Source organism: Crinia signifera, chromosome 3 (assembly GCF_055691185.1).
Source record: "Crinia signifera chromosome 3, ASM5569118v1, whole genome shotgun sequence".
Taxonomy (NCBI): domain Eukaryota; kingdom Metazoa; phylum Chordata; class Amphibia; order Anura; family Myobatrachidae; genus Crinia; species Crinia signifera.
Genome location: NC_139219.1, coordinates 268,977,620 through 269,003,408, shown reverse-complemented (window position 1 = coordinate 269,003,408; position 25,789 = coordinate 268,977,620). Strand labels below are relative to the sequence as shown.

The following is a 25,789-nucleotide window of genomic DNA, read 5'->3' as shown; positions in this document are numbered from 1 at the left end:
ACTCCAACATCTCGGTTGGCTCCTCTCGCAACAAATGTGGCATTTGGAGAGCTACCCTGGACACTCAGTCATGGAGGATGTCTCTTCTCAGGGACAAGGACAATTCTCTGCAACACCAAATATGGGTGTTTTTTTGCAGAGTCCCAGAGTCTTAAGCCACTGGGCGCAATGAAAATCTTAGGATTGATGATGTCAATGTTTGAACATGGTGGAGTGGGCACAGTTTCATTTTTGCCCTCTCAACACCTCATTCTGACAAAACGGATGGACAATATCAGGGCCACATTTCTCAAGTCAATGTCCCTTCTGGTTCTAAGAATGGACGATCCTCACTTACGACGCCACCCTTCGAGGCTGGGGGACATTAGCTTACTCCCGAGCCTTGCAGGGCGTATGGACCAATCCAAACACACGTCTCTCCATCAACGTGTTGGAGCTTCGGGCAGCTTACAATGCCCTAATCCACTCTCAGGACCTTCTTCAGAAGAACCCGGTCCTGATCAGAGCAGACAAGGCCACGGCTGTGGTGTACATACTTGACCAAGGAGACCCTCGCAGCACTACTGCTCTCCAAGTAGTCTCTAGGATCTCTTCCTGGGCGAAACAGTGTCTTCTGGCTCTGTCTGCGATCTTCATCCCAGCAGTTCTAAATTGGGAAACAGATCCCTAACTCGACTTCCATCGGGGGGAGTGGTCACTCCATCCAGAGTTGTTCGCCCTCCTCAAAGACCGATGGGACCTACCAGACGTGGACTTAAGGGTGTCCAGACACAACAAAAGTGTCAACATTCGGGTCAGGGTACAGGGATCCTCAAGCTAGCTTCATGGATGCCCTAGCAGTTCCAAGGAATTATCATCTTCCGTATGCCTTCCCACCAAGATCCATGATTCCCAGGGTAATCAGGATATTCAAACAGTGAGGCGGGAATCTCGTCCTGATAGCTCCAGCCTGGCCACTCAGCACTGGTATGTGGACCTTCTACAAATGTCCTCCCAACCACCCTTCCTCTTAACCTTTCGGGTGGTCTCATACTCGAGGACCTTGTCAGCGCCTGTCGTTGATAGCGTGGCGCTTGAAACTACTTTACTGTAAAGTAAAAGTTTTTTTCTTCCAAAAAAAAAAAAAAAAAGCCAAGGTCATGATTCAGGCTTGCAAGCCAGCATCATTCAGAATTTATTACCAAATATGGCACACCTACTGTATGTGGTGTACGGCTAGGAAGTTTGATCCAAAGGTTTTCAAGGTGGCCAGAATTCTGGCATTCCTACAAAAGGGTCTGAACATTGGACTTAGACTGCCGTCTCTGAAAATCCAAGTCTCACCCTTATCCATCTGGGTTCATATGAAATTAACCTTCTTACCGGAGGTACGTACACTCCTACAAGGAGTGATTCTTTTTCACCTCCATATGTTCCTCCTACAACTCAGTGGGATTTGTCACTCGTACTGCAGGCCTCCTTTCGAGCCGCTACAAGCGGCGGATTTCAAAAGGTTGACAGACAAGATAGTATTTGTCTTGGTCATTGCTTCCGCAAGATATGTCAGCTTTTTCATGTAAGCTCCTCTCCTCATATTTCATCCCAATAGGGATGTTGTGGACTAAAACATCGCACCTTCTAAAGTTGGTCTCCAGATTCCACATCAATCAGGAGATTGTGATTTTGGCATTCAACACGGAATATCTCTCTACAGAGGAACGCTTATTGGATGTGGTCAGGGCTCTGACCATCTACATTGACCGTACTAAGACGGTCAGAAAATCTAACTCCCTTTTCGTGGTTTATGAATTCCACAAAAGGGGTTAGCCAGGGAGCAAACAGACTATTGCTCGCTGGATCGGCATGGCTTCAAGATGCTTATTGGCAGGATAATCTGCCTTTTCCTCCTTCCACCAAAGCACACTCTTCCAGAGTGGCTGACCTATCATGGGCAACACGCCAAGGTGCTTTGGCCGAACAGCTGTGCAAGGCTGCAACGTGGTCATCTGTTCATACCTTCATTAAGTTCTATGCTTTTGACACGTTCGCCTCCCAGGATTCCTCCTTTGGTCGTCGGGTACTTCTGACACCTCAGGCAAATTCCCTCCCTTGAAATACGGCTTGTGACATCCCCGATGTCCCCTGTGGGACCCATGGACCCTGAAAAGGAAAAGGAAAGTTATGGTAGAACCTACCTTTGTTAACTTTCTTTCCTTGAAGTTCATGGGAACCACAGGGCGCCCTCCCTTCAATTTGTTCCTGAGGTATCCCTAGGTGTGATATACTGCACTGTGACCTTTAACGACCATAGTCTTGTTCATGTACCGTGATATGTATGTATGTGTACTTGGACATGTGTTCTCTCTGTCCTCTTCTTTTCTCTGCTTCCTGCTTACGGCTTGTTACCAAAACTGAGCTGTGTGAGCCTGGAGGCGGGGTTGTAGGGGAGAGGGCACGGGCATCCTGGGAAATCTTAAGAAGCTTCGCTGATTGGTGCCTCGGACCCCCTGGATCCACCTACAACCCCGATGTCCCCTGTGGTTCCCATGGACTTCAAGGAAAGAAAGTTAACAAAGGTAGGTTCTACCATAACTTTCCTTATTCCTGCTCCTCTCAACACCCTCTAAACCCCAGATGTATGCTTTGTTTATGTGTTAATATTACAGTATTTGATACATTTTTATGTTTTTTCACTTACGTGACCGCAGGAAATATATGTTGATTGCTGTTTTATTTAGGGTCTCCTGCATGCAGTCTTGTTGATGATGATCCGTTCGCTAAGGCTCTTTCTGGTACATCTGGTGGGAAGAAAAAATCGAAGAAAAAAGGTACGGTTTTGTATTTCAATATATTATTATTTGGGGAAAGTAACCGTTGGTGAATGACATAAATAAGAACCAATGATATTTGTGCAAATCGTTTATTGTAATTGTATATTTAATAAACCGTTTTTTATTGCAGAAAATAATTTTCCATATTTGCCCATTTTAGTGTCTGTTTATAGTTATTTGCAATGTAGACCCTTTATATTTTACTTTGGTTTGTATCCAATTAGCCCTGATAACTGGCACTTATGGGGGGATTATGCATCGCGTGCCTCACGATAAGCAGACCTCTGAGCTGCTATTATATATGGGATCAAGAGCTGCTCATAGTCTACTAGAGATGCCAGGCTGCGACCGCAACCCACACAGGAATTGTGTTTACACGCGTACATACAAAGTCACAGATTTAGCGGAACTTGGCGTGAGGAACAGCTGCAGCCACTTATATTTGAACCCTATTTACACTGATTCAGTATCACGCAGGTGTACAAATGTCGCAATCCAGTCATCTGTGTATGCTAGCAATGCAGCTTTGTTGCTTAATTTTATTTATGCAATTAAAATACACCTTTTAAATGAGAACGGGGCTGCGCAGAGCATTATTCTCACTCAAAATGTACCTGGTATGCGAGTCGGGCTATTGGACTTGACTAAAGCCACATTTTACACATGACCTCTTCTTAGTGTTTTATGTAACCCATTTAGAAGGTTGGTTCTAAATTATTCTATAGTGAGGTCTGCTCATCCGCCTGAATAGCCAGCCATAGATTAACCTTCTGCTCTCCTTATGTGACCAATGCATCCTGTTTATCTGCCCTCATAGCTGAAGTTATTGTTGTGTTTGTAGTGGAAATCCCATTATATAACTATTGCCTTCTCTCTGATATCCAGATTCTTTTGGATGTAAAATATATTTAAAGGTTACTCGGCTTCTGTTTGTTTTCCAGGTAAAGCTGCTGTTCCAGATTGTGATCCAGGCAATCGTCCAAGAACAACTCTGATCATATGTCCTCTGTCCGTCCTGAGCAACTGGATTGTATGTCGGATTCTTGCTGATTATTTTATTTTTCTGCTGAGCAACAACTTTAAAAAACATTTGTATAGCCATTGCGCTTTAGGAATGAATGAGCTCTTACTACACTTTTAGCAATCTGAGATCAATGCACATTAAAGAGATCTGAATAGACTACACATAAATATGTAATGATAACTTTGTTTGGAGGCTATTTTAGTTTCCTTGTATATAAGAAGTTAGCCTTTCCCCATAAAGCCGAACATTAACGGACTGGAGAATCTCCCCACCAGTGTAAGGTCCATCAGTTCCCATCACCCTCTAAGTTTTCTTTGTGCACTTTTTAGAAGGCGAAGTCTGTGCTCCTTTCTATGTGACTTAAATATGCAAGAATCAAACGTCAGTACAGGCAGTTGTGCCTCACCTGACTACTAAAACATAGGGGATCCTCTCGCCAATACTCCAGCTTGGATGTGATCTATGTTTTACTGTCTTCATCACTGCTAATGGTGAAGGGGGGCATTGTGTCAGCTGCATGCCTCTGTTTCCCAGTGCAGTGCTTCTATTGTGGATCTTCGGATATAGGAGCAGCTTGATCAGTGGTTGTATTGGTCCATACTGATTTCAACAGCTTGCTATTGTTGCAGAAAGACTGGCAACTGAAGCGACCACCGTTTCTCCTTTTTACTAGGAAGGTGAAGTGATTGGGATCATTAGTCCTGAAATACTGGCAATTTGCTGCCCGCTTCCTCTCCATGGCTGCTGTGTGGCAGCTTCTTAGTGTACTACAGAGTTTCTCTATTTCTGGGACACAGTATGTCTGATTTCTAATACAATGGATCCAAAGCCAGGACAAATCTGCAGCAGGTGTATTTGGGAACAAGTTGTTACCTTTGTTCACCCCAAAGATTCACTGGGAAAGGATAGTCTATACTGAATTCTAATTGGGCCTGTACTCATCTCTCATCAAGCTTCATGGTTTAGAAAAAAAAAAACCCAGAGACCAGTACAGCGGTCCTGCAGATTTAAGGCTGTTATAGATTTTTGTATACAATTCATGTCTGGTTTTTCCAAGGCAATAGAAAAGCATTACTCTTCCCACACCTTCTAGTTTTCTCAATGTGAAGCCTCTGACACTTTCCTCCCTATGGAGCAGGTTTGTATGCAATCCATAAGATCAGTCAGTTCAGGTCCTAAAGCTAGAGGACTTTGTGGAAATAGAGAAGTATAAATTGACATACCTTATCTGTCAGTAATGATACAGTGTTTCATGTCTGACTTTGTTTGCCGGCTGCTCCTTGTGTTTATTGGGGTCATGGTGTTGATGATAGCCTCCTAATGACTCCTTCCCTTCCTGCTCTATTGAAATTATCACATGTGCAGAATGGGTCCTGCGCCATCGGACGCTTAAGCCGCAGATGTTTGAAAGCATGTATGGGGGGCCATGTCACCTCCGGAGCCAGTGTCTGTTTCTCCTGACACAGATTTCCTGGACTCTGCAGCATGAATACCCCGCCCATCCCGTGTAACCTGATGTATTACTCAGATGACCAATGTTCCTGAATGTGGACGCAGCAGCGGCCCCCACAAGCCTTAGCCTATTTTCAAACAGCGGCTGCATTCGTCTGAATCAGGCCTTCTATTCATAAATGATTCTAATAATACTGTGTTTTTTGTCTTTGTTTTTTTTATTTCAAATTTATAGGACAAAGAATTTGGGGTTTCACTGATTGTGTTCTTTGCAGGACCAGTTTGAGCAGCACGTTAAAGCAGATGTGGATTTGAATATCTATGTGTATTATGGGCCTGAACGCAGCAAAGACCCAGATGTTCTGTCTCAGCAGGACGTTGTGCTGACCACTTACAATGTAGTAACTCATGATTACGGGGTAAGTATACTGACCTCTGCGGCAGAGCTGTTCAATATATTACACTTCTCAGAATACAACTGTATCAGTATTTGAACATTAATAGAACTAACATTGAAGGAACCAATATATACAAAAGTAAATGCAATAAGTGATTAAACCATAATAATTGGAATATTGAAGCAGGACAGGAAAAAAATTGTCGAGGTGTGGTGCACCAGAACCCATAATAACCAATTACATGTCACCTCCTACATTTTGACTGTCTGTAAATACCCTGTTTGTTGTATCACTGTCCCCTTTGTAAAGCGCAACGGAATATGCTGCGCTATATAAGAAACTGTAAATAAATAAATTTCCACGTGTACAATAGAGGAATCATAAAGCAGGTATTATATCATTATAAAAGGGGCTTTGTTCCTGTGCACAAGCTTTAGTATATGAATAATGAATAATTAATTTTAATTTCATTGCTGTATAACAGTCCAGTCATTTTATTTATTTTTGGAAAGCAAAAGGTATTCTTCGCTAATATAATTAAATAAAAATACATTCTAATAATAAGAAAAGCCAAATCGCCTAAATTCTACATTTCTCATAGATCAAAACCAAGCAGCTTAGTACATCAGAGGTTCATTTCTGGTCTAAACCCCTTAGGGACACGAGGACCGGTTGGATGTTGTTCTTTTAATGTTTGCCACAATAAAAATTTAATTCGCTGTATGAGTGTCACGAGAATGCTTACAATGGCAGAAAGTCCTCTTTTTTAGGGCCTAGTTCACTCTGCCCTGACAAAATCCTTCTTAGATGGACAAAACCATGTGCACTGCAGGTGGGGTAGATGTTACAGATGTGCAGAGAGAATTAGATTTGGGTGGGGTTTTACTTCAAAGTGAGATCTATATTGCAGTGTAAAAATAAAGCAGCCAGTATTTACCCTGTACAGAAACAAAATAACTCGCCTAAATCTAATTCTCTCTGCACATTTTACATCTGCCCTCCTGCAGTGCACATGCTTTTGTCCATCCAAGAAGGATTTTGTCAGAGTGAACTAGAATAATGGCCTTAGTGCTGTAAAATGAGCGCTTTTGTCTGCACCACTTCCTATACAAAGACTTTTCACCATGAGCCAGAGAATCCTACTGGGACACTGCTGAGTGGGTGTTGGCACCAAACCTCTAATGCTGGGTTGGCCAAACTGGTCCTCGATCTCTTACAACAGTTCACATTTACCAGATCACCTAACTGGCGCACAGGTGAAATTATTACTAACTGCCATATTTTGAAACGTGCTTCATTTATTCCTATCCGACACTGTACAGATCCACAGGTGGCCTGGAAAACATGAACTGTTGGTAGATCTCGAGGACCGCTTTGGTCACCCTGCTCTATTTTATTTGCGGAAATTGTCAACTCAAGACTTTTTAACGTGCTTAATATCCCCGATCCCCCGACTGATCACCGATCACTACTATCCCAACACTAGCAGGTTCTCACAGGATCTGACACACCCATAGGGTTGGCTTGGCGCGACTGCAGATGTATGATGAATCCTCTGAAGATGTGAAACCATACATTGCTGCTTAACAGGTATTTGCTTGTTTTTTCAGTGTGACAGTCCGCTGCACAGAGTAAAATGGCTTCGAGTGGTGTTGGACGAAGGGCATACCATCCGAAATCCGAATGCACAGCAGACGAAAGCTGTTCACAGCCTTGATGCAGAGAGAAGATGGGTGCTGACAGGTAAAAGTTATATATTGGGTCATCCAGGGAAGAGTGCTGAGAAGGGATAACTAGCAAAGGAACCATATAGAAGAACTAGAAAAGTAGAATGATCAAACAAGTAACTTGCGAAGAGTGATCACAGCAAAATATCTACATTAGATTATTCTAACAGACCAGTGTATTGTGTTATCTCTGTCTGGGGTCTAGTCACAAGTCCAGTTGTTTTATACGTGTTGTGTATCTTTAGGGGAGGATCCTGGTTGGTTTGCAAAATAACTTTTATAATGGACAAAACCATTTGCACTGCAGGTGGGGCAGATGTAACCTGTGCAGAGACAATTACATTTGGGTGGGGTGTAGTCAAACTGAAATCTAAATTGCAGTGTAAAAATAAAGCAGCCAGTATTTACTCTCCACAGAAACAAAATATCTCCCCCCAAATCTAACTCTCTCTGCACATGTTACATCTGCCCCACCTGCACTGCACATGGTTTTGTCCAATAAAGAAGGCGTTTTCTTTTTCAAACTAACCAGAATCACCCCCTTAATTTAGAAGTAAGCATTCTTTCTGAAAGGGGATTTGGCATAGTCTAGGATTTAAATCATTGGTACTTATGTAGTATCTGGACGCCCGATTAAAAAATCGGGTCCATCGCATCACATGCGATGCGATGGACCCGATTTTTCCATAGGGTTCAATGTTAAAATGGACTGAGTCCATTTTAACATAGGATTCTATGGGAAAAAGGGTCCTTTTCATTTCCCCACTATCCAACTATGCATGGAGTTGGATATAAACCTGTGGCGAGCGTAGCGAGCCACCGAGCCCGAAGCTTGGCGAGCGCAGCGGAATACTTTTTAACGAATCCGCGTGCGCTCGGTGGCTCGCTACGCTCCATGCGTAGTTGGATAGTGGGGAAATGAAAAGGACCCTTTTTCCCATAGAATCCTATGGAAAATCGGGTCCATCGCATCGCATGCGATTTTGGTCGGATGCGATGTGATAATCGGGCGTCCAGATACTACAGAAGTACCAAATCATTTTTATATGTTCATGCTTTCTATAGACTTCATACTGTATTAGGCATTTTCAAAATTTTTCATTGTCCTATTGTATATCATTCAAAAAACAAAAAAGACTTTCCTACACCATGTTGTGCCCAACTTGATAAGTTTTGCCTGCCCTGATGAAGCTGCGAGATGGCTGGATACCCACACAAGGCTTGCTATTGCCAAGGGCAGTTTGATTAGAAGTGGTCCACCTTTTGAGTACAGTTCCATAGCTTCAGGTCACTATAATTGTCAGAGGACAATATTGATGCTAGACTTCACATTGTGATGGGCTTACTTTGTTTCCCTAAAGCAGGCATGGACAAACTGTGCCCCCCAGCTGTTGTGAAAGTACACATCCCAGCCTTGCCATCGTTTTAGCATTCCCTAATAGCAAAACTGTGGCAAGGCATGATGGGACTTGTAGTTTCACAACAGCTGGAGGGCCATAGTTTGGCCATGCCTGGCCTAAAGCCTTCCCTCCTTATTTGCCTTGCTCACTCGCAGTTGATTAAAGTTAGTGGCACAGTGCATCCAGATTTATGTTGTACAAATATATGGTACTTGTTTCATAGCACGGCGCCCCCGATTTCCATCGAAGCGCATCGCATGCAATATAGCGGCATGTGATGCAATTTTTATTTGTACAAGCACCCTGATGGGTGCTTACAATGTTAATTGCACCCCCATTGTCAACGCCACCCCCACTATCAATGGCAACCCGAAGCGTAGCGAGCCCCCGAGGGGCGGCGGTACGCATCCTCCGACTTTTTTCATACCACTATCCACGTCGAGCCCGAAGCGTGGCGAGCGGACACGGATTACTTAACATGTATTCCACGTCCCCTCGTGGGGATCGCTCCGCTCGCCACGCTTTGGGCTCGCCACACTATCTAAAATCAACTCCACACTGATGTGAATAGTGGGGGTATGAAAAGGTCGGAGGACGCGTACCGCCGCCCCTCGCGAGCTCGCTGCACTCACCACGTTTCGGGTTGGCGTTGATAGTGGGGGTGGCGTTGACAATGGGGGTGCATTTAACATTGTAAGCACCCATCAGGTTGCTTGTACAATTAAAAATCGCATCGCATGTCATGCGATATTTAATTCTACATTCCGGGTCATTTACCCGAACATCGTATACGGTATGCCATGGTATGCGATGGGCGCCGTGCTAGGAAACAAGTACCAAATATATTTATGGTCATTTAAAACTGAGGATTTAAGACTTTGGGATTTCCTAATATGGACACCAAGGTCATGTATTATCTGGGTCCAAGCCGCAGCAGCTAATTTTACTCCTTTTGGGGCCTAGTCATCAATGAGGGACCTAATGATTAAGGATCCAACTTGCAGTTCATTGCAGTGGTGGATACTTAGTTGCTCTGGTAATGACGTATTGCTCCAGTGCATGGATTGCCATCCCTGTGCCAAAAAGCAGCCATCCCCGAACACTAACAATGCTACAGAAGTAGTACACCTATGTGCTGGTGCCTGAGGTCTCATAGGAAATACCGGGCTCCAGGAATAAGATGGTGTTTGGTTGCCAAAGACAAAGTTTTAAAATTTTATTTTTCAGAGGTTGCTGAATACAAGGTGGTCCCAATGGGCGCCTAATAATGAATGGTCCTATTACGTAAAATATGCAAACAATAGTGTAAGTATATTTAAGCTGGAACATAGTGCTTGCAGAAAGCACTGGGCCTGATTCTGGTTCGGAAGTCAGTCCTTCAAAAAATAAAAATAAATAACTTTTGTGCATGGAACAGCCTATGTTGCTAAGCAAAGGGAGCAAATACATTTCTATGGTTTCCAGGCAGGACAAACACTGTCTGCATATGCATGTAGCCCACACATACTGCTTTCAGTTTGAACACACCGCACCCAGATCTAAATCTCTCTGCACATGTTTAAGCTGTAATGTGTATTGAACTGTGGCGCTCTTTATTTGTACTGTATTTTTGTTATTTATTCAATGTTATGCCAAGTATTGTCTCCCTGTACTGTTCCTTTGCACGGCGCTGCAAAACACTTGTGGCGCCTTATAAATAAAATTATAATAATAATAATAATGTTCCATCTGACCCACCTGCATTATTGTGACCAGTTGCTTGTTTTTTTGCTTTTCCTGGAAACCTGAATCAGGACCATTGTTTTCTATGGAAAAAATATCCTCTATGCCCATATTATAATCCTAACACTCCAGAAACCTATAATACACCGACAGTCGGGAGTCATTACTCAGGCGTCGGAATCCCGATTTCACAGCGGGGGGAGCGCAATGAAGCCCCTTGCGGGGTCGCTGCGCTCGCCACCTATTTTATTCTCCCTCTATGGGGGCAGTGGACCCCCACGAGGGAGCAGTCGGGATTCCGACGTCGGAGTAATGACTGTTGGAATCCCGACTGTCGGGGAGCCGCCCGGCACCCCATGCATCTGTCCTGTTGCTACCGGCTTTACTTGACCATACTTGGGTGAATCGGCCACGGGATGAACATTGTCAGGCTTAATGCATTAAAATACGTTTTGGCGCCTCCATTGTTAACGCCACCCCAGTATTGACGTCAACCCGAAGTGTGGCGAGCGGCGGCGGTACGCGTCCTCCAACTTTTTCATACCCCCACTATCCACGTCGGCGTGGAGTTGAGAATAGAATAGTGTGGCGAGCGCAGCGAGCCACCAAGCCCGAAGCGTGGCGAGCGGACGCGGATACTTCACAGGTATCTGTGTCCCCTCGTGGGGCTCGGTGGCTCGCTGCGCTCGCCACACTATTCTATTCTCAACTCCACGCCGACGTGGATAGTGGGGGTATGAAAAAGTTGGAGGACGCGTACCGCCACGCTTCGGGTTGACGTCAATACTGGGGTGGCGTTAACAATAGAGGCGCAATTTAAACCATCAGGGGGGGGGGGGGTTTCCTATACAAATCGTGGGTTTGCGGGGTTATTACATTGAAATCAATGTAAAATCGGGTCTCAGGGACCATTTAACATTGATTCCAATGTAAAAATCGGGGTTGATCGCGTCACCACATGCGATGCGATCCGATTTAAAATGAAATCGGATCGGATAGCATCGTATGCCATCGTACATCATCGTGTACCGAATCCGATGCGATACGATTTCATTACGGTGCCGTACGTTGAAAACCTGGGCGCCCAGATAGGAAACATGTACCGCGGCATATTAGAGACGCGGCCAGTATGAATTACAGCAGTTGAGGCATTAGCATAGTTTCTCAATTCCGACGCTTATAAAGACGCGGTGGTAACAAGGTGGGCATTCACCACCTCTGAATAATGCCATTGCTCATTCACTGGACTTGTGTGTTTTATTTGCTGTCACTGGGCATTCAGTGACTGGTAATGTCTGCATCTCCTCTGGTTTGTGGCTATAAAATTCTAACTGTTACTTCAGTCTTTAAACCAAAACATTTATTTTTACAACAGTAATGGTTCATGTCTCAAAACAGTTTCTGTGTTGTGTCTGCAGCAAACGAAACATTTCACTTAACCTTTCATTCATTGGTCAAGTCACCCTATATGCAACCTTGATATGTTACTGGCACCTCTTAAGGGCACTTCTGCAAGTGACTTGATGAGTAGGGCTCATCTATTGAATATATAAAATATATCAAGTGTATCTGGGGATTGCAAAAGGTGCTTCTTTCATTTGGTAAACTATACATTCGTATTTATGAAACCAAAGGCATGTCCTGCTTGTAACAGGGTTTATGTTAGAAAGCAGCTGGATTCTGTGTGTAAATTTGTCATTACTTTTGATTTGCATCCACTTACTGATCTCTCGCTTGATAATACAGGTACCCCTATTCAGAACTCCCTTAAGGATCTGTGGTCCATTCTGTCTTTCCTGAAACTGAAACCGTTCACAGACAGGGAGTGGTGGAACCGTACGATTCAGAGACCAGTCACCATGGGTGATCAGGGAGGACTGCGGTAAGAAAGCTTACAGTATGTTTGTACAAAGCCTCGCTAATCCCCGCTATCTTTTATGTTAATTCATGTTTATACTGTAACTTTCTACCATAGCGGTATAAATAAAATTCTTGTTAACTTAATGAGCGCATTACCTCTGTACCATTTAGCCGACAGTTGTAGTTAGTTTCAGCATCTTTAGGAAATGTCCTAATTGGATCTGATCTAGGTGACAGCTGCTGTGATCTGTGACCTCTATCAGGATCCACAAACTGTTTCTGCAAAACAAACCTCTCACTCAGTGACTCCCTAACATGGTCCTCAAGGTACCCCCAACAGTCCAAGTTTTGGAGTAGTGTTCTCCCCAGCGCTGTTTTTTCGGGCACTCCGTCCTGCAAGGTGCACCAGGCCATCAGTCATTCCCCTGAGTCCATCTGCGCTCCTCGTCCCCAGCAGCGGGCGCTCCCCTGTCCCCGCGCACTGTGTCAGTTGTAACCAGAGCGCCTTCTGAGAGTAGCAGTCAGTGTGCCCAGTGAGGAGGTGATCCTGTACTGTGGCAGTGAGAGAGAACAGTGCCTTTAGTGTGTGCAGTGTGTCCCTGGGTCCTGCCAGCTATCCCCAGTGGAGGGAGCTGGCAATCTCCGCCAGAGGGTTCCCTGTATGTAGCGCTGCATACAGGGGGGGTCCTCACTCCGGCGTGGTGATGGGGAGAGGTAACACCATCACACACACACACCCCCGGCAATGAGCATGTACCGCTGGCAAAAAGTGTGTAACCCCTGGCGTCAAGCATGCAACCTGTAGTGACGAGCATGTAGGTAAGCTGTACTTATGTGGCATTACGTGTAACAGGCATTATGATGTGTGGTATATGTAATGAGCATCATGGCATGTGGTATAATATATAACCAGTATTATGGCATGGAATAATGTGTAGCGGGCATTACTGTGTGGCATATTGTGTAATGGGTGTGTAAAGTGTAGTAGGCATTACAGTGTAAATTTTTGTTGTGCACCTACGGCTAGCACTGTGTTTTTAGTGTGTGTTTGGTGTGGGCTGAGATTTTTTTTTGCAATGAGTTACAATAGAAGATGCTAAACACTTCCCACTGACAGTGCAGTAGCCGGGTGGCTACTTCTTAATGCCACCCTGCTGGAAACATGTTCTAGGGAGAACTCTGTAGAGATATCCTTGGTTGTGCACAGATTGTATAATCAAACTGACTGAGGTACTAATTAAGTCTCCTGTGCCTTAAGGTGCCCGCACATGGTACGATGTGTGAGTTTTGTACTAGATCACATTGCATCTAGTTCAAATCGTATGATATATGCTAATATATATGCATTGCACTAGATGTGATGAGATTCAGTACAAAAAGTACTGCCTGCACATACTTTTTGTATTTTGTGATATAGTTAAAAGAAACACGGTGTGATGCGAACTGCAAGTGATGTGTTTAGAACTAAAAAGTTCAAAATGCATATGACCATTGCACCGTGTATGGGCACCATTAGCATGGATATCCTTAAATCCTGGACTGTTGGCATGTCTTGAGGACCGCTCTCCCTCATACTTTGCCAGTTTAGATCAGCACACACTTTCCTTCTCATTAATTATATCTGATTGTTGCTCTAGAACTTTAAAACAAACTGTCCAAACGCATGTAGGCAAGCTTCCTCTAGTATTAAAAGTCCTCTAAATCTAATGAATGTTGCACATTTAATAATCACAATTCTGGAACTTAATAGGATTTTAAGAAGAAATATTTTTTTTCTAGTTAAAATCTTTTAACATTCAATGTTCAACATTAATCATGTGTTTAAGGGGGTGGTCTAGAAAATAGCTATTTTAAAATGATGCTTTATTTATATTTGCATCTGCCTCAGTATTGATGGTAACTATGCTGCATATCTATCTTTCTAGCCGATTACAAGCACTTATTAAAAATGTCACTCTGAGGAGGACAAAAACATCCAGAGTGAAAGGGAAACCTGTGCTGCAGTTACCAGAGCGTAAAGTCTATGTCCAACACATAAAGCTTTCTACAGAAGAGAGACAGATCTATGAATCTATGCAGAATGAAGGGAAAGCAATTATTGGCAGGTACAGTAAAGCCTTAAACTACAGCATTGAATGTCTTTGGTAACTGCATACGTTGGTATTTGGAAAACTAAACCTACTCTACTGCTGTAGAATTTACAGAGAAAAGTTTTCCATAGGGAACTTGTACCTTTCATATATGTGTTTTACGTGACAGCAGGTACAGGAGAATCTATAGCTGCTGGTGGTGGTGTGTGTTTTTGTTGTTGTTTTTTTTTTTTTTAGGCTTTTGCTTGCGACATTTTATAATAGAAGAATCCACCCAAAGAGTGGATACAGGAGCGTCTGCCATATAGGAGTCAATATTTTATGACACCTGACAGGGCCGGTGCTAGGGTGTTTGGCGCCTACCTGCAAACTCTAAATTTGCGCCCTCCCATGTATTATAAAAGAGCGCACGCTAGAGGCACGCACCACAAAAAAAGTAGTTGTGTTCTCCAGGGCTGTGGAGTCGGTAGATAAATGTTCCGACCCCGACTCCTCGTACTTCTGATGCCGACTCCTCGACTCCGACTCTGACTCCTCTGTATTAATATGCAAATGTATTTGATACATTCCTTGAAGGAAAGAAAGGCAACATACATATTATTACTACAGAAACTAGAGGCTGGGAAGCCAACAGTCTACTGTATTGAACAGTTTTAAGCAAAGAACAAACACAATGAAAACAAAGTTTTATTAATTTTTTTTATTAATTAATTAAATGGCTGGATAGTAGCAGTAGGCATAAACATCAGGAACAGGAACTTTACCAGTTTAAAGATAAAAAAACACATTATTTGGTCGTTTTGGGAACAAGAACAATAGAAAAGTTTCAGAAGTGTGGAGCATGAGTTCCGCATGCTTTGTGACGACAACAAAAATCAACGAGCCACAATCTCCGCTGGTTTGCTTGCTCGTCACTATTCAATTCATGGACACAAGGAACGATTTCTTTACCGAATCGTTACTGGCGACGAAAAATGGTGCCTGTACATCAATATGAACCAGCGTAAGGAATGGCTTAGCCAAGGTAAACAAACGACCCCGCGCATGAAACAAGATCTTCATCCGCGTAAAAAGATGTTGTGCGTATGGTGGGAGAGCTTGGTTGAATTAATTTTTCGAGTCTACACCAGGTGATTTCTACCAACGAGGTATTGAAAACCTTATTGAACGTTGGAAATAAGTTGTAAACTACAAGGGAGAATACATTTATAAGTATTGGTGCTCGGAATTGTGCGTTGCGTGCCATATAGTGAAGCACATGAAAAGCATGCTTTTTCACGGTCACTTAACGTGTTCGTTTTGCGGTTACGTGAGGCACTGCATGCATTGGTCTTTATTCTTACAGTAGAGAAGTCATTAATTATAATTTCTTCTTCTTACTTCATGGCAGCCGGACAATGGGTTCATCCCTCTCTCCCCTCTTAATTAGACAGGTAGTTTTTCCCTAGGACACGCCCCTTCTCCACCTGTACATTAGCCAGCACCTTCCCCCATGCCTTCAGTCTTTTTCCTGTCTCCTAAGTAGCTAGACAGGGTAGTGTAGGTTTTTTGTTTTACTCACTGGTAGGCGTTATGCTGCCAGTCCTGGGCAGCATAGGGATGGCGGTGCCGGTTCCCTAAGAGGTCCTGGCCGGTGGTGTGGACCCCCAGACACGATGTCCCTGGTGAGCGGCGGGTGCCTCGGCCGGTTCTCGGCTGCACGCCTGGCGTGGGTTCCCGGCGTGTGTGTATCGCACTGTGCTTCCGGCGGAAGTCTGTGCGGGTGAGCAGCGTGCGTTCCACTGCAGGGCGCACTAGCTCTGACCAGGGCTGGCCAGCGGTCGGCGCGTCCCCTGATGACGCGCAATTCACTGCGCCGGCATGTGCGGCTCACCGGGGCCGGAAGTCAGGCTGGCGTGCGTTCCAGCGTCGGAGAATGACGCGCACGTTGCCTGGCTTCGGCCCAGAATGCTCAGGGGCGGAAGTAGCCTTTATAATGCGCCTGGTCGGTGTAAAAGGCGCTTCCTAAGTGTGCTGGATTCAAGGTTGTGCTATAGCACCTTGTGTTAAAGACATGGACGCAGAGGAAGCCTCTCAGAAGGTTTCTGCATTGCTGCCCAGGTAAGTCCTCTCTGAGGACTGGTTATCTTATGTTAGGTTTTATGTAGCATAGTTAGTGATTACTGTTTGTTTAATTTTAGTGTGCCTGTGGTGACTAAGAAGTTGGCTAAGAAGAAGCATATTAGTAAAACCTGCATTGGATGTGATAAAGTTTTCACTGGTGAAAAATCCATGTGTCAGGGCTGTTCAAAGGATGCTGATGCTAGTATTGGTACTGTATCCCAGATCAGTGAGTTAATGACTTGGATGAAGGAGGACTTTGTTTCCAAAAAGGAATACCAAGGTAAAAGGTCAAGGTCTCAGACCAGTTTGGACCAAGAATGTGATGTGCCTGCAGCTGCAGATACTGATGATGATATGGGGTCTGGAGCCTCTGGTGCAGAGTCTGGCGAGCTATTTGAAGAGGAGCGCTCTTTCAATTTGGAGCTTGTGGAAGTTGTCCTTAAAGAGCTGTATAAAACATTGAACTATAAGCAGCCAGTCAAAACTGAGTATGATGCGTTATTTGAGGACAGATCCAGGAAGGGAAGGTGTTTTCCCATCCACAAAGTTGTTAAAGAAATACTCACTAAGGAGTGGGCCAATGCAGATAAACGTATTGGTTCTGTTAAAAGGACAGAAAGAATGTACCCGATAGAGGATGCAGAGTTCCTAAAGTGGTGCAATATTCCCAAAATAGACGCAGCAGTGTCCGAGGTCACCACTAGGACAACAATTCCCCAGGAGGACGGTGCCTCTCTTAAAGACGCTATGGACAAACGTATGGAGAGTGCATTGAAGAGGCTTTATATCTCCAGTTCGACCTCCATTAAATCAGGGGTGGCCATTGCCTCATCAGCCAGAGCTCTCAGAATCTGGTGTGCTTCCTTACAGGAGGATCTACAGGAGCGTGTCGCCAGAGAGCAAATTAGTAGTAGTCTGGCCCAGATTCAGCTTGCCGTCGACTACATCTGTGAGGCATCGCTAGACGTGCTGGATTATTCAGCTAAAGCGTTGACGTCTGGAGTGGTGGCGAGGAGGGCCCTGTGGCTTAAGTCCTGGGCGGCAGACTCCCACTCTAAAAACAAGCTGGCTACTCTGCCGTTTGAGGGTGAGTTCCTCTTTGGCAGTAAACTAGACCAGATGATACAGAGGATGTCAGGGGGTAAGTCAGTCAGACTTCCCCAAGATAAGAGGGGAAGGGGATCCAACTATTTCCCCAGGCAGAGTTTCAGGCAGGCCAGATCCTACAGGCCTGGGAGGCCATTTCGGGAGAGATATACCTCGGGGATCTCCAGGGCATTCTTCCGACAGACGGTTAAAAGAGGCGATAAAAAACAGTGACAAACCGTGTCCCGTGGAGAGTATCCAGGTTGCCGGAAGACTGCTGCAGTTTGCCCACGTGTGGGAGCAAATGGTTCAAGACACTTGGGTACTAGAAGTAGTGTCCACGGGGTATCGCCTAGAATTCCTTTCAAAACCCAGACAGGAAAAATTTTTAGTTTCACAACTTCCAGTTTCAAGTGTGGAGCAAGAAGCTCTGGACTCAAGTATAAAGGATCTGGTGGAGTCAGGAGCGGTAAAGACTGTTCCGGAGGCGGAGGAAGGCCTAGGGTTTTACTCTCGCCTATTTGTAGTGTCAAAAAAGTTCTGGAGGATTCAGAACAATTTTAGATTTAAGAGATTTAAACGCCAGAATCTGGAAACGCAAGTTCCATATGGAGACAGCCAGGTCTATATTAATGGGACTAAGAAGGGACGACTACCTGGTCTCAATAGACCTAAAGGACGCTTATTTTCATGTCCCTATTTGTACAGGTTCTGGGCGTCGTCATAGACACATTACAATTCGAGGTCACTCTGACCAGTCAGAGATGCAGCAAAATTCAAGGTCTGGTGACTGCTATTCAAAGAAATCAGAAAGTTCCTCTGAGACTGGCGATAAGTCTTCTAGGAATGATGGCGTCTACAGTGGAGGTAGTTCCGTGGGCCAGATGGCATATGAGAACGCTACAGTGGCATCTTCTCCCCTATACCAGGAGTCAGGTCCCTCTGGACCGCTACATCACGTTACCCCGTCCAGTGGTTTTATCTTTGCATTGGTGGCAAAGCAGGTATATGGCATCCAGAACAATGTCTCTTTCAAGTCCGCAGTACGTAGTCCTGACAACGGACGCAAGCGCCACAGGGTGGGGAGCGCATTGTTTAGGCAAAACTACCCAAGGTATTTGGTCCATTCAAGAGTCAGATCTGTCGTCAAATCACAGAGAACTTTGAGCAGTGTATATGGCCATAAGAGCTTTCAGCACCGAGATAGAGGGGTCCCATCTGCGAGTCTTCTCAGACAATATAGCCACGGTCGCATATATCAACAAACAAGGGGGGACATGAAGTCGCCCACTGTTGGAAGAAATTCGATCGGTTATGGTCTGGGCAGAAGAACATCTCTTGTCCATTTCGGCACTACATGTGCCGGGAGAGGAAAATCAACTGGCAGACTTCCTAAGCCGAAATCAAGTATTGCCAGGGGAATGGGAGCTAAAGGGCTCTGTTTTCAAGCAGATAGTTCGCAGATTCGGCCAACCACAAATAGACCTCATGGTGACTCCAGAGAATGCAAAGACTCCTTGGTTCTTTTTCAGATTCCCGACGCAAGGGTCAGAAGGGGTTGACGCTCTGTCTCAAAGGTGGGAGTTCACTCTAGTGTACATATTTCCACCTTTCCCACTCCACAAAGTTCTATAGAAGATCAGGTCGGAGAGAGTTCAGGCGATAGCCATTCTTCCATACTGGCCCAGGAGGTCCTGGTTTCCGATGGTGGAAAGCATGGCGGTGGCAGAGCCATGGTTTCTTCCAGTGTCGCACGATCTTCTGACGCAGGGACCAGTAATGTGTCAAGATCCACAGAAGTTACGTTTAGCGGCGTGGAGTTTGAAAGGAAGCAGTTGGCAGACAAGGGTTTGCCACCAGTCGTGATAGACATACTTTTGCAAGCAAGGAAAAAGGTGTCGTCTGACATATATATTACAGAATCTGGAGAATCTTTGCTGGATGGTCAAAAGATAGGTTCCCATTTCCCAAGGCAAAAATGTCACATATTTTACAATTCCTCTGTGAAGGTTTCAACAAAGGGCTATCAATAGCGACTCTGAAGGTGCAAATTTCAGCGCTCAGCGCACTGTTGGATAGGAAGTTGGCAGACCACGCGCTGATAAAGAGGTTTTGTCAAGCAATGAAGAGAATCTGACCAAAAATTAGACCGATAGTCCCTCAGTGGGATCTCAATCTAGTATTAAATGGCCTCATGGCAACTTCATTTGAGCCATGTGAGAGGTCTAAACTAAAATTTCTCACATGGAAAGTGGTGTTCATGGTGGCTATCACGTCAGCAAGACGAGTGGGGGAGCTGCATGCGTTGTTATGCTTCGAACCCTATCTTAAGTTATTCCCGGACAAAGTAGTCCTGAGACCCAAACCTTCATTTTTGCCGAAGGTGGTTTCCTCGTTTCATATGAGTCAAGATATTGTTTTGCCGTGTTTTTTTCCAAACCCAACCAGTAGAAGAGAGGAAGATCTTCATACTTTGGATATGGTTAGAATAATAAAAAATTATTTGGACCGAACAGCAAGCTTCAGGAAGACTAGGTCATTGTTTGTGATCCCTCAAGGGGCGAAGAAAGGATTCGCTCCTTCAAAACAAACTATCTCCAGGTGGCTCAAAGAAGTAATTTGTTTCACGTACAGGAAAGTTGGCCGTCAAGTTCCAGAAGGTATAAAGGCACACTCGGCTAGAGCAATGGCAACTTCCTGGGCAAGAGAGGCTAACGTCTCGGTCAAAGACATATGCCAGGCTGCAACATGGTCGTCCATACATACCTTTGCGAAGCATTATGCATTGGATGTATCTGAAGAATCTTTTGGGAGCAGAGTTCTACATCAGGCCTTGATCTAAGGTATTGTAGCCCACCCTACTGCTTTGGTATATCCCATTTTCCGGCTGCCATGAAGTAAGAAGAAGAAAGCTACGGATTATACTTACGATAATTCCTTTTCTTCGGAGTACTTCATGGCAGCCTATATTATTACCCCCCCCCCCATGTTTGTGTTTTTCCCTAGGATCGGTGGCGGAGACATGTCAAAAGACTGAAGGCATGGGAGAAGGTGCTGGCTAATGTACAGGTGGAGAAGGGGCGTGTCCTAGGGAAAAACTACCTGTCTAATTAAGAGGGGAGAGAGGGATGAACCCATTGTCCGGCTGCCATGAAGTACTCGGAAGAAAAGGAATTATCGTAAGTATAATCCGTAGCTTTTTGGAGTCGGTGCATTGTTTGCCGACTCCGACCCCGACTCCAGGTACTCGAAATTGACTCCGACTCCACAGCCCTGGTGTTCTCACAAGGAATGTGTTCTCAGAGTACATCACACAGCACAATCTATTGCCATTACACTGCATGTAGTGAAACTGATTCAAACTATACCACACATCAGATTCCCTTATTCCCATTACGAAACAAAGTAGAGTTCATTATTTATGTTATGTCAGGCCTTTATACACATTATGCCACACAGTAGTGCCCCTTATATAAAATACTAATAGCAGTAGTGCCTTTTACACATAATGTCCACAGGATTAAGTCTTACACATAATGCCAACAGTGATGCCACTTATACACAATTTCCAGAGTAATGTAGGTTACACCTAATGCCCACAGTAATGCCGTCTACACATAATGCAGAGAATAATGCAGTTACACCTAATATCCTCAGTTTTGCCATCTACACATAATGCCCAAAGTAATGCTGCTTACATATAATGCCCACAATAATACCACTTACACATAATGCAGGTTACATATAATACCTACAGTGCAGTTTCTTACACATAATGCCTAGACTAGAGTAATGCAGGATACAAATAATGCACACAATAATGGCGCTTACACATAATGCCTAGAGTAGTGCTCCATACACAAAATGCACACAGTAATGCCACTTACACATAACGCAAACAGTAATGCTGCTTACAAATAATACCCACAGCAGCGTTGCATATGCATAATGCCAACAATAGCGATGCTTACGCATAATGCCCAGAGTAACGCCCCTTATGCATAATGACCAGACTAGCATTGCATACATAAAGGACACACAGCAGTGGCACTTACACGTAATGCCCAGAGTAGCGACAATTAAGCATAATGCCCACAGTAAAGGCGCTTACGCATAATGCCCAGAGTTGGGACAGTTACATATAATGCCCAGAGTAGCACACCATAGCTATAATGCCAACCATTGTATTGTTTGCATATAATGCCCAGAGTTGTGCCAGCACAATGCCCCTTCTATCTCTATAATATGCAAGTGTTTCTTCATAAACTTAATTTTGAGAGTGCCACTGCCAAGTCTGTTTTACTACAGATTGTGCCTCTCATGTAGGGGAAATGCCACAGTGTCTAGTATCAGGGCTGTGGAGTCGGTTGATAAATGGTCCGACTCTAACTCCTCGTACGGCTGCCCTCGACTCTGACTCCTCTGTATTAATATGCAAATGTTTTGATACATTCATTGAAGTAAAGAAAGGCAACATACATATTATTACTACAGAAACTAGAGGCTGGGAAGCCAACAGTCTACTGTATTGAACAGTTTAAGCAAAGGACAAACACACAATGTTTGTCCGCTGGTTTGCTTGCTCGTCACCGTTCAATTCACGGACACAAGGAACAATTTATTTACTGAATCTTTACTGGCGACGAAAAATGGTGCCTGTACATCAATATGAACCAGCGTAAGGAATGGCTTAGCCAAGGTTTGAAATAAGTTGTAAACTACAAGGGAGAATACATTTATAAGTATTGGTGCTCGGAATTGTGCGTTGCGTGCCATATAGTGAAGCACATGAAAAGCATGCTTTTTCACGGTCACTTAACGTGTTTGTTTTGCGGTTACGTGAGGCACTGCATGCATTGGTCTTTATTCTTACGGTAGAGAAGTCATTAATTATAATTTTCGGAGTTGGAGTCGGTGCATTGTTTGCCGACTCCGACCCCAGGTACTCGAAATTTGCTTCGACTCCGACTCCAACTCCGACTCCACAGCCCTGTCTAGTATACTGGATCACCGTTCTGGCACTGGGTAATTACCCTTTTATTTACAGTGGCACGTACCTTTTTATATACACTGTCACACAACAGCGCCTGCCAGCATGGCCTCTCTGACTATGTATACAGGCTCCCACAGTTTGTCCCACGCTTGTACATCATCCTGCTTTATTAAAAACCAGCCGCCGACACTTCCCCCTGCAGGCATTTGTTCGCGCAAGAGCGTCATTATGTCACCTGCCCTGCTTGACACTGGGGAAGGGAAGTCCCGGCACTGTGACTCCACAAGCTCCGCCGGACAGGAGGCGGGCAGCGTCACTCAGCAGGACTGGGACATGTGGTCCTGCTGTGGAGAGCTTCCGTCTGGTGGGCTAAGCCTGCTGCTGGCGCCATTGCCTCTCAAATACTTTGACAGGCTCATTTTGAAGGTGATTTAAGAACCAATATAATGCGCTATAAGCAGCCTAAGGTCTCACTACCAAACAATCGAGACACTACTTCAATAAAACATACAATACCAAACGAAGATATGGAAGTGTTCCTCTGGCGCTTATAATTCAAATTCTCTTTTTTTATAGTTCAAGTAACCTTGGCACTGGATGGATTTATCGAGGTTTTCCTTGCAATCCCGGAGTTATGTCACACAATTTCCCAGGTCCTGGCTGACGCCGCTCAGTGTCTCCGCCACTTCCAGCGGCGCCTGCGAAATTGTGTGACATTACTCCGGGATTGCAAGGAAAACCTTGATAAATCCATCCAGTGCCAAGGTTACTTGAACTATAAAAAAAGAGAATTTGAATTATAAGCGCCAGAGGAACACTTCCATATCTTCGTTTGGTACTTTGACAGGCGCAGGCTGCGGCAGCCCGGAGTATAGTACAGTGTATTGAAGGAGGGGAGAAAGCGCCTCTAAGGGCCGGCACCTACGTGCTATGCAGGCTGTGCTAAGCGGGTAGCGCCGGCCCTGACCCATTCTATTTAGAATCAGTGACCAGTGTTGGTGGAGGGGTGCAAGAAAATTCGTGAGGTTACTGTACTGTAATTATCGGTGATGAACGCATCAGCACATCACCAATAATTGAATAACCCCCTTCAAGAGCTCTAATTGTATAGCTGCTGTACCCTGAGCTCTTGATGCAAAGTGTGTGTGTGGGGGGGGGGGGGGGGGTCTGATTTCAACTAAATCTAAAATGCAGTATATAGGTGTGTCCACGTTCATCTATGATCCTTTTGTGCTAAACGGCACTTCTTCTCGTGATATGCTGTGGTTTGACACGGTAGTGACAGACTTCTTGTTGTGAATTGTTACATTAAATAACATTTTATTTGCAAAATAGCAGCTAATTGAGTAGCCCGATAAAAAAAATTGAAACAACAAGATTGTAGTTAAGGATACAATTCTATACTTTGTTATTTATTACATTATTACAAAAATGACCCTGAGGGGTTTATTTACTGAGATGAGAGTACTGCGGAAGATGGGATGTTCTATGGGCAACCAGTTCATCAATTATCTTCTAGAAGATTATGCTTTGTTGCTATGGGCAACATCCCATTTTTAATAGAACTCCCATCTTAGTAAATAAACCCCTTTAGTGTCTAATTACCTTGGGAAGTCTCACTGTATCTGTGTAGAGTTTTGCAGGAGTTCTGTTGTCTTCAGCTTACCAGATCATTACATCCTCCATTTAGTGTTTGTGGTTGTCAACAGGACTTCTCTAAATATAAAATGTATATTTAAACATATATATATTTATTAAATTTTTGGCTTATGTATACATTGTTTTGCCCTTGTGCGTTTATATGTCAGTGTTCCTAATCCGTTTCTGTAATACTAAGGTCATCCTCGCCCAATTTTAATGGGATTTAAATTCTAGCGCCATTTTTAGTAAACTGTGTTTTAATCACTCCAACTCTTATGACCCATGCACCTGTCCATGTCTTCCAGGTACTTTAAAGAAGGAACAGTGCTGACACATTACGCAGATGTACTTGCTTTGCTGATGAGATTGAGGCAGCTGTGCTGTCATCCCCATCTGGTCTCAAGCAGTTTGTCTTCCATTTCTTCTGCAGGTCAGAAGATGCTATGAATACATTCTGCAGTTTACTGGATATCAGGGCCGGATTTGTCACTAGGCCCGTGAGGCACGGGCCTAGGGGCGGCACCTGTCAAGGGCGGCAGCTGGCAGGCATGTCCTTCACTCAGTTTGTTTTACAGAGCGGCCGCTCGCCGCCACTCCTCAGTGCAGGGAGGTGCTCTCTAACCTCCCTGCATCCCCACAGCTGTGCCTGTGCGCTCAGCGCTGTTGGCGGCTGCCACTGTACCTTTAGCAGCGCTTGCAGCCTGAAGTCCCGTCCGTCCCTCCCTCCCTCCTTCCGAGCAGAGAATACAGGCAATATGCCTGCCCTGCTCGCACACTGACAGCATCCAGCGCCCGTCCACACAAGCTGTCTAACACTACCCTGCAGTGCTCTCAGGTTACGGAGCCCTCCGTCCTCTCATGCTGCTGCTACACGGAGCTAAAGGAATGTCTCTGAAGCACTTTAACTGTTTGCATCCCTGCTATGAAACAGTAAGTGCTAATAAATTGCCATATTAAGTGTGTGCACCCAAGTGTGTACCAATCATTGTGTTTACTGTGATTTTATATATATATATATGTGGGTGCACATATACATACATATGGGTGGGGGGGGGGCGCGCGCAAAAATTGTGCCTAGGGGCGGCCTGACCCCTAAATTCGCCCCTGCTGGATATGTATATAGGAAATGATAGTGTTAAAATGTAAATATCGTGATTATCCTAAGGAACTTAGATTGTGGCTGTTGAATGGTTCATCTTTATAAATCCTTATGTAGCATACAGTTTAGAGCCTATTTTCTATATAAAGCTTTAGTGGGTTATTTAATGTGCCGATATTTCTGACAGTTGGAGGTTGCAATACACACCTGTTTAATACAGCCATTTTCGGTTGCATTGAAGCTCATGCATATTCCACTTTTTTTTTTAAAGTCGAATCTGCATTGTTGAAAACAGCCACTAGATCAGTGGTGGGCAATTACCGGCCCTCCAGCTGTTGATGAACTACACATCCCATTCTTATTGCCCAGCACTGCACTAGATTG

General features: G+C 44.5%; 1 protein-coding gene across 2 annotated transcripts in view; it reads left to right on the top strand.

Annotated features, from left to right (window-relative positions):
• The window catches only part of HLTF (helicase like transcription factor), a 75,769-nt gene that overhangs the window by 34,319 nt on the left and 15,661 nt on the right, over positions 1-25,789 (top strand). For both annotated transcript variants that reach the window (XM_083178030.1, XM_083178031.1), the window contains 7 exons: positions 2,718-2,807; positions 3,752-3,840; positions 5,562-5,705; positions 7,295-7,427; positions 12,280-12,415; positions 14,319-14,498; positions 24,612-24,736. In XM_083178030.1, the coding sequence (XP_083034156.1) occupies positions 2,718-2,807; positions 3,752-3,840; positions 5,562-5,705; positions 7,295-7,427; positions 12,280-12,415; positions 14,319-14,498; positions 24,612-24,736 (897 nt within the window). The remainder of the gene's footprint in view (positions 1-2,717; positions 2,808-3,751; positions 3,841-5,561; positions 5,706-7,294; positions 7,428-12,279; positions 12,416-14,318; positions 14,499-24,611; positions 24,737-25,789) is intronic.